This window comes from Stigmatopora nigra, chromosome 7 (assembly GCF_051989575.1).
Source record: "Stigmatopora nigra isolate UIUO_SnigA chromosome 7, RoL_Snig_1.1, whole genome shotgun sequence".
Lineage (NCBI taxonomy): Eukaryota > Metazoa > Chordata > Actinopteri > Syngnathiformes > Syngnathidae > Stigmatopora > Stigmatopora nigra.
The window spans coordinates 7,936,173-7,949,266 of NC_135514.1; the positions used below are offsets into that span (position 1 = coordinate 7,936,173).

At 40.1% G+C, this 13,094-nt stretch overlaps 2 protein-coding genes across 4 annotated transcripts; both read right to left on the bottom strand.

The window, feature by feature from the left end:
- Positions 1-1,542: 1,542 nt before the first annotated feature.
- Positions 1,543-9,061, bottom strand: zdhhc18a (zDHHC palmitoyltransferase 18a). Of its 3 annotated transcripts, XM_077721462.1 has the most exons (10): positions 8,458-9,061; positions 8,217-8,377; positions 7,634-7,783; positions 7,116-7,253; positions 6,991-7,042; positions 6,483-6,585; positions 6,286-6,398; positions 5,456-5,564; positions 4,733-4,803; positions 4,023-4,168 (listed from the first exon to the last, which is right to left on the bottom strand). In XM_077721462.1, the coding sequence occupies exons 1-9, from the start codon at positions 8,691-8,693 to the stop codon at positions 4,762-4,764; spliced, it is 1,104 nt and encodes a 367-aa protein (XP_077577588.1). In that variant the 5' UTR covers positions 8,694-9,061; the 3' UTR covers positions 4,023-4,168; positions 4,733-4,761. The 3 variants fall into 3 exon arrangements, with proteins under 3 accessions (XP_077577589.1, XP_077577587.1, XP_077577588.1); XM_077721463.1 differs by lacking the exons at positions 4,023-4,168; positions 4,733-4,803 and adding an exon at positions 1,543-2,311; XM_077721461.1 differs by lacking the exon at positions 4,733-4,803 and having other exon boundaries at positions 2,349-4,168.
- A 418-nt stretch (positions 9,062-9,479) lies between these two features.
- pigv (phosphatidylinositol glycan anchor biosynthesis, class V) lies at positions 9,480-12,527 on the bottom strand. The gene is made up of 3 exons (XM_077721863.1): positions 12,205-12,527; positions 10,871-12,037; positions 9,480-10,730 (listed from the first exon to the last, which is right to left on the bottom strand). Exons 1-3 carry the CDS (start codon positions 12,265-12,267, stop codon positions 10,443-10,445), a joined length of 1,518 nt encoding a protein of 505 aa, XP_077577989.1. The 5' UTR covers positions 12,268-12,527; the 3' UTR covers positions 9,480-10,442.
- Between the last annotated feature and the right edge of the window lie 567 nt (positions 12,528-13,094).

Consider the following 13,094-nt stretch of genomic DNA (forward strand, 5'->3'; position numbering starts at 1 on the left):
TATCTTATTCAGGCAGTTTTATGATCTCCATTTTATACCTCCTGCCCTGATTTAAAGCAGGGGTCCCTAAAGAAGATATTTCACAAACGGCTGGGTGAAGGATTTCATTACAATTAAATAAGATGACACTTTGTCACCAAACTGTTTTTTTTTTTTTTTTTTTACATGTGCATTCAGTGGATTCCAGTCAGGTCTTTGAACTGTTGGAATTTGGAACAAAAAGCAGGACCGGTTTAGTGACCCCTCATTTAGGGTTGAGATCCACATCGGGTGAAAGAGGGCAAACATTTGTCAACTCCACGTACTGACCAACCCCTTACAGCGCATTTCTTGACTTTTGGGCCTCACCTTCATAATCCTTTGGACGTCTACTCCCGTCAAAGGCACCATGTGATGTAAGAGTAAGTCATGTGAAAAAGCGGTGTATGTATTATTATCTTTTAGCTTGAAGGCATATTTTTTATTGGATCTAATTACAGTGTGCAGTTATAACCAATGTCTTGAATCCAGTGGCAACAAAAAAAAAGTGTGAGAGACTGAAATCTGTCTGCAGTGACAACCACCGCATGTCCCTTGGAATTATGGAGCGAAAGTGGCCAAGCTCAGCATTTATTCCAAGCCAAAACGTCTGCCTGATGTGAACACTACTCTAGTATATATAAAAAAAAAAGTCTTCTTATTTTAACTTTCAGCTGGCCCTCTTATTCTGAAAGTTGGCCAGTGTCCGGCTAACTGGGTGGCCTTTTTTTTTTTTTTTTTGCCTCTACTACGCACGCCAGTGGAGGTCAAGAGCATGACACACTTTAGCAAGTAAACTGCATGAAAAGGCCACTCTCTCCTTTGGCAAACGGTTTAAATTCCTTTGGACAAGAGAGTTCCTACTTCACAACACAATGCAGTTCTTGAGTCTATGAAGCTTTGCCACTTCTCCTATGAAAGGAAATAAGTCCAAATCTGTCCATCTGTTAGATGTTTGCTGATAATACAGCGTTTGCCAAAGCAAGTAAAAGACGATGGTATATACATCACATTTTCTTTGAATGCTATTGACATGTAAATGGTTTAAGTTGCCCTAAGATGATGAAGTTTTTAGGGTGGAGAGTTAACAGTGAAGATAAATTCCAACTTGTGTCAATTGCAAAGTAATTCCCAGATGTATGACTGAGAAAAATAAGTCTTTTTTGCTTGACTTTGACCCAACCAGATAGTAATTTGATTTTGCAAAATGAAAACAGGAAGGTTTGAATAGAAATCTGGTGCCAGCTTTCTTTCATGTCAGTGCTCAAATCTGATTGGGTGACTTTGTTTTTAATTATAAATCCGGTGTTTTTCAACCACTTCTTGATTGTAGCCTGGCTTGACTGTTGTGTTAACCTTCAAAAATGGAAGAAGGGTGACACAGAGGATCAGCCACTTATTTAACAATACATTGCCATTGGTAGAATTAGATGTCCAATCTATTTTAACTGGGAGAGCTGAAAGCAAACATTTACTGAATGTCAGCAAGGGCATTAATGGCTTTAGTTACTTTTTCCACCCGGTGCTGCTGTCAATGATTACATGCTATCTTCAATAAAAAAAAAAATGTGAAAAACAACTGTGCGTGGTATTAATTTGAGCAGAATATTTGTTTAATTCTGCAATTTTACCAGAAGATCAGACCAATTTATTCATATTGAATTCAAGGAAGAAGTATAAATGTGCTTTGCATCCACTGTACATAAAAAAAAAAAAACAATGCACCACAATAATGAGTGATGTTTTTTAGAAGGGGGTTAGTTACTTAAGCCAAATGAACAAATGCTATTCTTTTTTTCTGGACTGTTGGGTCCAGTTAACCCTTGACCTTAACCCCTCGCAAACCCTGAGATCCAGACAAAGTTTTCCTCTGATTTTAAAGCGGGGTAATTACAGGCCGAACAGTCTTTTGAAAGCATATCTGGGCACAGACTAAACACTGGGAGATTGGGTACCTTTCCAAGCAAAACTAGTTGTGCTATTGAAATATCTTCAAATGGTGTATGGCACCTCCCAAAAGCAGACATGTTCAAATACTGAGTTTATCTCTTATTTATGCAGAAGTTGAGTACGAGTTGGTTTCGGTTGCATTCACTGTATCTCAGCAACACTCATAATATACACACACGTGCCTCACCTGTCTTGCAGTGTAGCGTTTTAGGGCGCCTGTTACGCACATTGGAGATCAAACTTGACAGATTCTGAACACGTGTGCTCAATATGCACCTCCTCCATTGTTTCCATGAGGCTAAGCATCGTTGTTTTACTGTCACCGCAATTGGAAAAACTTGTTCTGTGGATGGGAGAGAAACAGAGAGCCGTAACACAAATCCCAAAACGTGATTGTTTTATTAACAATTCTTAGTGCTCAACAGTTACATTGTCAGTCAGACATACTCTAATGTTCAGGTTTATAAAATATAAATCTAGAACATCAAAAGGCCTTATGGTCTACTTCTTTGAACTCCTGTCTAAGCATACGGGCACCATCCTTGAGCACACTGTGGCCCCTAGTGGCGAAAATTAACTATCAACCTCTAGTAGTGTGACAGTTCATGTTTGGACGAAGAGACGGTGAACAACCTAGACTGGTCACTAGCAGATAGCAGGACACAAACCAGTAATTGTTGCATTCACACCTATGGACAACTTAAAGTTCTTCAATAAACAAACATGCATCTCAGAAGAAGAACATGCAAAATCCACACAAGATCCAAGCCAAAATTCCAAGGCGAAAGCTCAAAATTGCAATCTCAATGTGCTAAAAACATAAGAAACAAAGACATTAAAATGACTGACGTCAGTCATAAGTGTTTCAAAACTATGGAACGTTTGAAATTGCCTAGAGGCAATTGAAACAGAAGCTTGTTCTCTGAGGTTAAGCAGAATACAATACACTTTGTTTTGATTGAAATGCAATACAAATTCAATACAAAATACACACAAGTTGAGAGGGAAACCCAATTTTTTGGATGACTTGAGTTTCCCTTCCAACTTTGACAAATGAATGACAACACAACTCCGGAAACAATCTTCCAAACTAAAAAAAATATATATATTTTACAGGCACACATTCAGCCAAATAAATAATTGGTTCCCAAATATCAAATAGTCAAGTAAGAAACATAAACGGGTTCCCATATTGACCCTGTCTTTGGCGCATTTCAATTCGTTCACTTAATCCGTTTCCTATTTTTCATGGTTGAGTCCATTAAACAAGACATGGTAACTTATAAAAATTAAAAATAAATAATAACAATGAACTACTGACTTACTCAGATTCAATAAGGACAATTAGGTCCTCAACTGACCAATACATTTTAGAAAAAGTAAGAGTAACCCAAAAGAACTCTTACACATGTAGATTTTTAAAATCACAACCACTGCAGTCCAATGTATGTCAGCTCAATTAGAAAAATATGTAGTGGATACCCACATGTCCTATGTTTGTATTGTGTATATATAGCAAATTTTAGATTGAGCCATTCATTGATGTGTGTGTGTGATAGGTTCAGTACCACCTCATCAAACTCAGACTTTCTCCAAAATGGATCACTGATAGTCCAGTGACATTTTCTTTCCATCATCCAGAATCTCATTTTCAGAGTGGTTTGCATAAGTTACCTGAGCAGGAAATTAAACACTGTGGTGACCTGCCTCAATGGCTTTGTGGTCTTTACTGTAGAAATGTAGAGGAATGCGCTGGGTTGTTTAAACAATGAAGTGTCAAATGTCCACTTCTGCGCTTTTAATCAACTTTGAAATCCATACTTGAGAGAACTTGAGGAGAAAAACCTCTTTGGGGACCTCCGAGTGAACACGCTCAAGGTAATGGGATAAACCCAATGTCGGAGGCCTCGCTGAGAGCCAGCGTGGTCCGACTAAGAGACGGCGAAGGAGATGCCAAACGAAACGCAGGGTTGCTCGACTGCATGGAGTCGCTGGTGCTGCTTCTGGAGAAGAGATGCCACGAAGGGCCGGCGTGCTGATGCGAGCACCTCGTTGTCGGGGGTGTCGCCGAGGCGCGTGCAGGGGCGCCGGTGACCACCGCACCCAGGGGAGTGGTCTTGGGAGTGCCGGGACGGCAAAGACCATAAAAGGCGGAGGAGTGGAGCATCCTCTCGAGCACATCTTTAGTGCCCCGTGTGCACTACGCGGGAGGAAAAAAAGGAAGAGAAAGCAAAAAGTCAAAAGCGCACAAAAGAAAAGCCTTGTTGTCAATTAAGTCTCATCTGTTAGTTAGCTTGGATAGCTTCCAGCATGAATGAAGGCAGTAATGGGACTGATGACAGTTTGAGATGCTAGAGGCAGTCAATTGAGACAGTTAAATGCATGCAGGAGGCAACCACGTGAAACAAGGTGAAACGTGCCGACTCCTGTTTGCTTATCATAATGTCGGCAGAGTAAGAAGTGACTTTTTTTAAAAAAAGAACCACAACAAATGTAGATTGAAAAGACGGAAGACAGTGATGGCGACACATCACAAAGTGGTTGCGACCCATCTCCGACATGGGTGAGTGGACATGAAATTCAAGGCAAATGAAGCATGCGCATTGGCGTTAGTGAACACACCCAAAAGTTGAGAATTCATAACATCGGACGAGACTTGATCCGCAAAAAAGAAAAATGAAAATAAAATTAAAAAAAAAAGACTGCAGAATGTCATGGAAGGAAGAAAAGTGGTGGCGATATATGATTGACCCCCTGGGCTTACCATCCACCTTATTCATGCTGAATAGTTTCTCAGGCTGTGCAGGACAAAGAAAAATCCTGACACGTTTCCTCCTGGTGAGTGGAATGGATACAGCACAACATTGGCCATTAAAAGGTGACCTGGAAAGTTTGGCTCTTTGTAACCAACGTTTTTGGACATGTAGAGGGAATGGGGGGAAAAATATATTTATATCACAGCACAGTTTAGGAGTTTCCAATCTTCTTTGGAAAGACAAACTATTGTTGTTAAGGATGTTCCCAATTCAAGTTCCAAAACAACAAAGTTATGTACCTGGTATTCAATTCAACAGAACTCATTATGTCTAAAATGTCAAGAAGAATCAAGCATATTATTAATGAATTAAGATTGTAAATGTAGCTAGCAATACGAGAACAAAATGGCTAAAATAGCAAATAAAATCAAATGCCGAAATCTTTGCTGTGAAATCGCATCATGCACAATGGTGAAGGATAAATGAGCACAAGGTTATTACTATGTGCTGTACATTAAAACAAATGTATAAGAGGTAGATAACCACTAACCAGCACAATTTCCATTAAATATCAAAATCATAAATGTTTTCAAGGTAAAAATAGATATGATGCATTACATTTAAGATGGCTACGTAAACAAAAAGAAAGCCATTAATCAACTGGATAATGTATGCCCCATTAAATCGCTTAAGCAGCAAGCAAATAGAAGTTTCAAAATGGTTCACCCTACCATGTTTGCATCATTCTTGGCCGCAAAGGAAGGAAGCTCAATCTCTGACGCTGAAGCGGCAGGGACGACGGACTCTTCAGATGGCACAAAGCCTCTCCTGTCAATCAGGCTGTCAATAAAAAAAAATCCCGTGGTTTTATAATTAGCAGTTACAACAGGTTTGACAAGTTACAGAAAAAACCCTGTTCGGAATAAGTGTATCAGCAACAAAGGGGAAACTTAGTTGTTGAAGGATTAGAAAGTTAATGACTCGGAAGCAACCATTAAATACTTCTTGAAGTTTAACAGGAAACAAAAAACTAAATAAACAAAACAAATTATACAAAGTAACACAGTAGACTTTTCACGCAAGTACGAGAGAACATTGGTTTTAATTTGGTGGTTGCCTTTTTTAGACAGCTATTGTGAGTATAACTCAACCCTGCCAAGGAATACACAATTAAGAGGAAAAAAAAACATAAACAAGTCGCACTGGAGTATAAGTCGCACTTTAGGGAAGGCAATTTTTAATTTTATTAGAACCAAAAACAAAAATATGTTAAATAATAAAATGGAGAACAACGGGCTAAACAGGCATCGGTTAACATGAGATTTTCAGACAACTATAACATGAAACTAAACACACAAACCTAAGTCGCACGATCACGCATTACTGTAAAGAAAAGTGCGACTAGTAGTCCGGAACACGCTAACGTCAAATATGTCAAGTTGAGTTCCAGCTGTCATAGCATATTGACAGGGTGCCATTATTTATTCATTCACTGCATTAATTGATTGTTAATATATGCCACACATAAATCTACTGTTGCCAGATAATGACTTTGACATACCTAGGGGGCATTGGCCCACATAATGTCACACAGCAGTTGGCAAGGATGCTGTTGTAGGTGTATGGGTTCCCCGACTCCTCTGTACCCCTTTTACTTGACCAAGAGCCCTTAATCTGGAGAATAAACATAAAGTGACACGTAAATATTAGTGAACGCGGTGTATAAAAATCCTCTTTTGTCATGCAAGCCCTACTTACATCTTCATTTGTCGTAAGGTTGGAGGCTACTAGGTAGGTATGAAAGCCTGAGAGGCCCAGAATGGACCAGATGGAGAAGAAACAAATAACCAGCTCCACCACAGTATAAAAGCAAAGTTAAGGATTCATGTCAGTGCTATCAATAGATTCAATTTTGGACTCTTTTTTCTTGAATTACTCTGGCACAATCAAAAAGGTTTGAGAATATTTAATTATAATAGATTGCAAAGTAAATTGTTTTTAAATGTTCTACTGTGCAACGCAGAAAGGTCAAAATAGTTTCCAACAAAGAAGGTGTGTATTAAATGATGATGCCAACACGGTGACAGAAGGCAGCCATCCATCCAGTTTGAAAGCCATCTGTGTTTGAGTCAACACTTATCCTATTAAGAACTGATCTAGAATTGAGAACGGCTTGAAAATCCTGTGTTCTTTCTAGCCACCACCACACCAAGTTCCATAATAGTTCAACAGATCCGAAAAGAAGACATTTACATGAAAAGGATATCTGGCAGGGCTCTCCTGAATGGTTTGGATGAGGTTTTGACCCGATTGAGAACCTGGATTATTTAAAGAAATATGATGAATAATGATGCAGGTTATCTCAGTGCAAATTGAAGTCAAAGAACTCACGCAAAGTAATGTGTGCTATGACGCAGCCAAATATGAAGGAGGTCAGAAAAGACAGGGAGATGATGAAACTGTAGAAAAATCGATAATTGCGCTTGCCAACACAGTTACCAACCCATGGGCAGTGATGATCAAACCTCTCTGAAAAAAACAAAACACACAGCAGATAATGAAACTCTCATCTTATAACTTATCATATCCTCTAACTCAAGTGTAAATTTTCTGAGGTAACTGTGTCGTACGTAGAAAGTAAAACATCAACACACAGATTTTTTAAATGTGTGAACAACAGACAGGAACGTCAGAACCGAGATTTAAGACCCAAATCTAGGAAATATAGAAAATAATTATTTGTTTTTATTTTTTGTTTGTTTGTCTAATTTTCTTCCTTCTCTTACTGTTAAAGTAAATTGTTCCTATTTTCTTAATATCACACTACCTAGTGGCTTTTATTACTAGTGTTTTTCAAAGTAAAATTGAAATAGTTTGAGCAAGATTGCAACTTCCCGCCACATCCTTACCCACACAGTTGTCACAAAGGCTGCAGTGTGAAGTCCGAGGAGGGCGAAACATTTTACAAGTAAAGCAGTACTTGAGCTTGACCACCTGCTGGTTGATGAGGATCTCCTTGGTTCTTGGAGGGGGTCGATAGGACGAGGACCCTGAGGTATCTGGAGGTAGAAAACATGACTCAAATGTTGTGTGCACATGAAAAGTCAGGAGAAAATACAGTAATCCCTCGATTATCACGGTTAATGTAGACCAGACATGGCCACGATAAACAAAAAACCACAAAGTAGGTTTTTTTTTTTTTTTTTTTTTTTAGTTTAGTGCTAGTAGCAAGCGGAGGGCAAGAGAGAGGTTTCTCCTTGCAAATTTCAGCATGGATTTTCACTTTTTGATGAGCTAATGAAAAAATTTAATAAACAATTAATAAAAATTCCCCCAGAAAAAAAACAGCGACATAGTGAAGCCGCGGTATTCGAGGGATTACTGTACTGCAATGGTGTTGGGGTAAGCTGCTTAGGTTTGGGAGCATAGTTCCTCACAGACATATGGCTGAGCTCATCTAGTCCATCTGCCTAGAAAATTGGTGCATCTTACCTATCTGCTTTTCTATGTCAGCAGCTTCATCCAAGGTGGCCCTGGGTAGAATGCCTGGGTCTGTAAAGCTGGTTCTCAGCAAGGAGAGGACCACAAATACAAAAAGCACTCCACCAATCACTGGGATGCAAACTGTCAAATGCACCACCAGAAATGGGCAACTAGAAGAAAGAAAAGAATAAAGTTAAGCATGAAATAGAAAAGTGAACGACAAAACAAAACAATACTTGACTTGACCTACTCGAAAGCAAAGAAAAGGCCACAGGTGACAACAATAAGCCCCAGCGTGAGAGGGAGGACGCCACTCTGTCTAGCCACGATGACCCGTCCATCGCAGAAAAATCGGTTCTTCCCCGGGAACACTTGCCATTTTCTTCGTTGCCGTTCCACTTTTTTCTGATCGCTTCGGTTCTGAACCGAAGCGGTCGTCACCGACAGCGCCAGCGGGTCGATCTGTTGGTACTCACAGTTTCTCATCCTAGAGATGGAGGCACGATCGACCGATGATAGTTTCTCAGAAAGGCTTTCAGAAGATCAAGATTGAGTCATTGCAAAAAAAGAAAAAAACAAAGTGGGGGTCACTGGGGTTGGCGTCCCCCGATGTTTGTAATCACCGAGGCTAGGCTAACATTAGCTAGCGGAACCGCATAGGCATTCCTCTTCGTTCTTGACTTTTACCAACAAATCGATTCCAGGTGAACCACGAATTCATTACTAAATTCTTCAAAATATAAATCACAAAAGTACGCTAATAATTGTAATAATATTTGCTTGAAAGAGCAAAGGCAAGCGTCCAGCTTGCTGAGGCTGTTAGTGTTGCCTTCTCAGGTTCCGTCGATAATGACGTCGCGACACAATGACGTCACTCTCACCATTAATTTATAATTAATCGAAAGATAACACGGAGCTACACATTGTTTGAAAATGAGCCAAACAAGACAGTTAATTCCTGTTTTAAGAAAATAAAAATGTAAATATATATATTTTTTTACTTAACTTGACTTCTTATTTATTTAATATTATTTATGGTTTTAGTGTTGTTATTGTGTGTGCACTTCATGGAGCTTTAAATCTCACAATACTTAAATAAAAATATTCAATTAAACTCAGAATGCATGCAATACAAATTGGATAACAGCAAAAGATTAACTTCAAACAAAAAGTCCCCATCTTTAAAAAAAAAATAAAGACAGCATGTTCAACAGTCCATTTTACTGCTTCTTAATAACAAAACAAAAGCACCTTTTTTTCCTATATTTTATTAGCAAAGAGAGGTCTGAATGCATGGAGTGTATTTTTTGGTAACTGGAGGTAGAGTTAAAAAAAAAAAAGGTATATCACGACAAAAATGCACAGGGCCAGAGATAAAAAATAAAAAAAAACATTTTTAGACAATGCATGCAATTAAATGCCAGATATTTAACTCATTCTGAAATAAACCCAATTTTTCAAAATACAACAGTAATCCCTCAAATATCGCGGATACTGTAGACTAAACATGGCTGCGATAATCGATCACCAGGATCACCCCTATTATTACTATCATACTATACATTTCACATTAACATTGGCTGTCATTGGCATCCAATCCTATCATCGGCAATAGCACAGAAAGAGATCAACAAAAATATGACATACATTTAATCGCTTGCTAGAGTCAGAAAACACATGTATGTACCCTAGGATCAATCACCAATAATAATAAAACAGACGCAATAATAAATTAAACATTCAAATTTCATCGCAACATTGTTCAAGTGTGCTTTACAAAAACACCATTACTAAGATAAACCAAGATGGACATGATAATCAATTCGTCAGAGAAATTAGTTGTTTATCCTCTGTGCTACAACTAGTTGAGTAAACAGTTTCAGCAAAACTGAGTGTTCTAAAGGGATACAACCAACCTACTAGTTTTCTTTAGTGATCTACATCCACATTATCACTAATCTCCAAGTAGTACAAAATCTCAGAATTTCCATTGCACAAAAATATAATTTCCTGGTCAATTAAGGAAATATTGCCCCATATCCATCCCTAATTTCATAAACATGTCAAGCAAAAGTTCTTCCTAGAACCAAAATGAGGCAAAACCATTGCTTGGCTTATTTTATGTTGTTTTCATGACACCAAAAATCCCAAATTGTTCAGTTCCATTGTGTCTAGGTGGATTATTAAAATGGGTCGTCTCATAGACAATATAGCAATCTTAAATCATAGATTCCTTCAAGTCCATGGTAGAGAGTTACAATGCATCGCCAGTCCCAGGAGCCAATATGAGAGGAAGTATCCCAAGATGCTTTGTGTGGTGGGAGAGCACATTTTAATGTACGGTATCAGTGCAACGACAGGATTTGGAGGGGTGTGCTTGCATCCATTTTTGTCAGGAGTCTTCGACGGAATGTTGGGTGTCGACGTTTTGCGTCGGTGGAGAAGTGGTTCGTTAAGGAGGAGCAGATGAGCGCTGATCCAGAAGGGGACAGGGGAGGATGAGGCCATGAATCTAGTTAGAACCTGGGAAAAAAAAACAGATGAAGCATAAATGATGGGTGTTTCCATTATTGTTCCTACACTATAAACTATTCATAGTATATTACATTTGGCAAATGCAAGCTGCAATGTGCTGAGGTAGTATTACTGTACTATTTTCTTACCTGCACGTGCATGCACAAGGTTCCAAACACCAGTAGGACAGTCGAATGAACAACATATACAAACACTCTAGGGTTTAAAAAACCCGGGATGGGTTTGTCAAGGCTTTTCTTGGAATCTGCTACCCAAAGTCCAAGTCTGAAACACAAATCTGGGTTTGCACGGAAATAAGCATGGGCGGCCATTACGCCCAAAGTGGCCATGGGTAGAGCAAGAAGGAAGTTTGGAATTTGTTTCAGTTCAAAATAACGGAGGAAGCCCGCGTTCCAGTAAACATCCTGGATGTGGGAGTACATTATGGGGAGAGGTCTCATGCACCAGAGAGGGGGAGGACTATTTTCATCTGCAATCCGGTAGCCCTTTTGCTCAGCCAAGGAGATAAGAGCGAGCGGGATGCGCTCCAAAGAAGAAGTGGGTGTACAGAACGTTCTGTATCCATAGTACTGAAACGCACAGAAGGGAAGGGCGATGATGGCGGTTCCCAGCAGCGAGGTGAGCAGGAGGCGTACGACCACCCAAACGTAATGCAAGAACTTTCTGTGGCCTTTGGATATCGACCGGTATAACCGGATTTGGGAGATGGCATACACTGATGGAAGATACAGAAGAAAGCCTATATTCACCAGGCCGTTGGATCGTGCCGCAGTTGCCGTACTCAGCGCCAGGCAGGCTCGAAATGTCAGTCCTTTTTCCAGGAGAAACAGCCCCCCAAAGGTGAGCGCGGCAAACAGGCTTTCCGAGTAGCCCGCCGTCATGAAAACGTTGGCGGGGGTGATGCAGTACAGCAAAGTGGAAAGCAGGGCCAGACGCCGATCCTGCATTACCACTCGACTGAGGGCGTGCAAGGCCACCACGCTCAGCAGGAAGAGGGTACTATTTCCCAGCACGACCGCCAATAACAAACGGCCCCGCAAGCTCAATTGGCCGCCCAGGGGCCACAGCAGTGTGTCCGCCAGGCCCCGCAGAATGATGGGGTAAAGGGGGAAGAAAGCAAAGTTGTGCTCGTAGAGGTATCCTCTCTCGGCGATCAGGAGGAAATGTTCGGCGTCCCAGTGGCTGAGACCACCGAATAGCCACTCCACTGTAGGGTCCAAGTACAGAGGTTCTTCTGTCCGTGGGGGCCTGAACGCCTCAGCATCGTGGTCAGGGATGACAGCGTTCAAGAGAGCCTGATGGGATAGATTCACGTGTCATCAAAATAAATTGATAAATAAAACGTGAAATAACGCGCACTTGGGTCAGTTTCTGGATACTGTAAATTATTCTCCATTTGGCTAGTAGGCGAGGTAACGAAGTAGATGTGGCTTACTGACAACAATAAGGTGCAATGGCCTACCTGCAAACACAATGAGGCAACTCTAGTGAAGGTAGCGAAGCGCAGCACAGCTCTGTAGTCCATCACAGTCGGATGAGGAAAGGACAAAAGCTTGTTTTAATCAGCCTGTGCATTGTCAGAGACTATGAACGCGAGACGTTTCGCATTTGATATGAAATACTGCCAGTACATAAAGAAGGCAGCCATATATGTTTATCAATCGACTTCCGGCATTGGAGCTAATATCGCATTCAAAATAAAAGGGCATGGATAGTAGACAGCTACATAGATTGGAATGTATTGCGCATTGAGCTGGTTGGTTTCTCCCATTGACACGTCAGTGGGCCCGCCATGTTGGACGTGGAAGAAGCGATGCTTTGGGGATCATATCACATAAATTGATTTGTCGTTCGGTAGCCACCCCAGCAGGTGTCGCTCTGTACCAAATCCAGGACGCAGGGAGTCATGTGATGTGATTTAAAAAATAATAATAAAAAGGTTTTAGGGTCATGATGACACAAACTCCACAGACAGGGCAACACTGTCATATATTTAATCCCAAAAGTAAGATCTGTTATGTCAAAATTCCTTGATTTTTACATTCATATCTGAGTATGCACTTTACAACCTTGGCATGCTGATGCTACACTTGGCATAAATGCATGACATTTATTCAATAGGAGAAAAATATTAAATCTAATTAAAAGCGGCCATATTTAATGGGCCACTATTTGCCAAGTATTGATTTGGGGTGAAGGAAAGTAATTCATACCTAAAATATAAACCAGAGGCCAGTGATGTTTAAACTTGTCTGATGAATAGACAATTCCAGTAATTTATTACTTAATGTAGCATTTTGGAGGCGATCAAAAACTTATTTCTGGAGATGGAAACGCTTCTTCATCGCACTT

Coding starts and splice junctions, on each gene's coding strand:
- pigv (XM_077721863.1), bottom strand. CDS start 12,267: ATGGACTACAGAGCTGTGCTGCGCTTCGCTACCTTCACTAGAGTTGCC. Junction 12,038..12,204: donor TTGCCTCATTGTGTTTGCAG/GTAGGCCATTGC, acceptor CTATCCCATCAG/GCTCTCTTGAACGCTGTCAT. Junction 10,731..10,870: donor CCTTGTGCATGCACGTGCAG/GTAAGAAAATAG, acceptor TTTTTTTCCCAG/GTTCTAACTAGATTCATGGC.
- zdhhc18a (XM_077721461.1), bottom strand. CDS start 8,693: ATGAGAAACTGTGAGTACCAACAGATCGACCCGCTGGCGCTGTCGGTG. Junction 6,586..6,990: donor ATTCAGGAGAGCCCTGCCAG/ATATCCTTTTCA, acceptor TTGCTTTTATAC/TGTGGTGGAGCTGGTTATTT. Junction 5,565..6,285: donor TGTGGGCCAATGCCCCCTAG/GTATGTCAAAGT, acceptor TTTTATTGACAG/CCTGATTGACAGGAGAGGCT.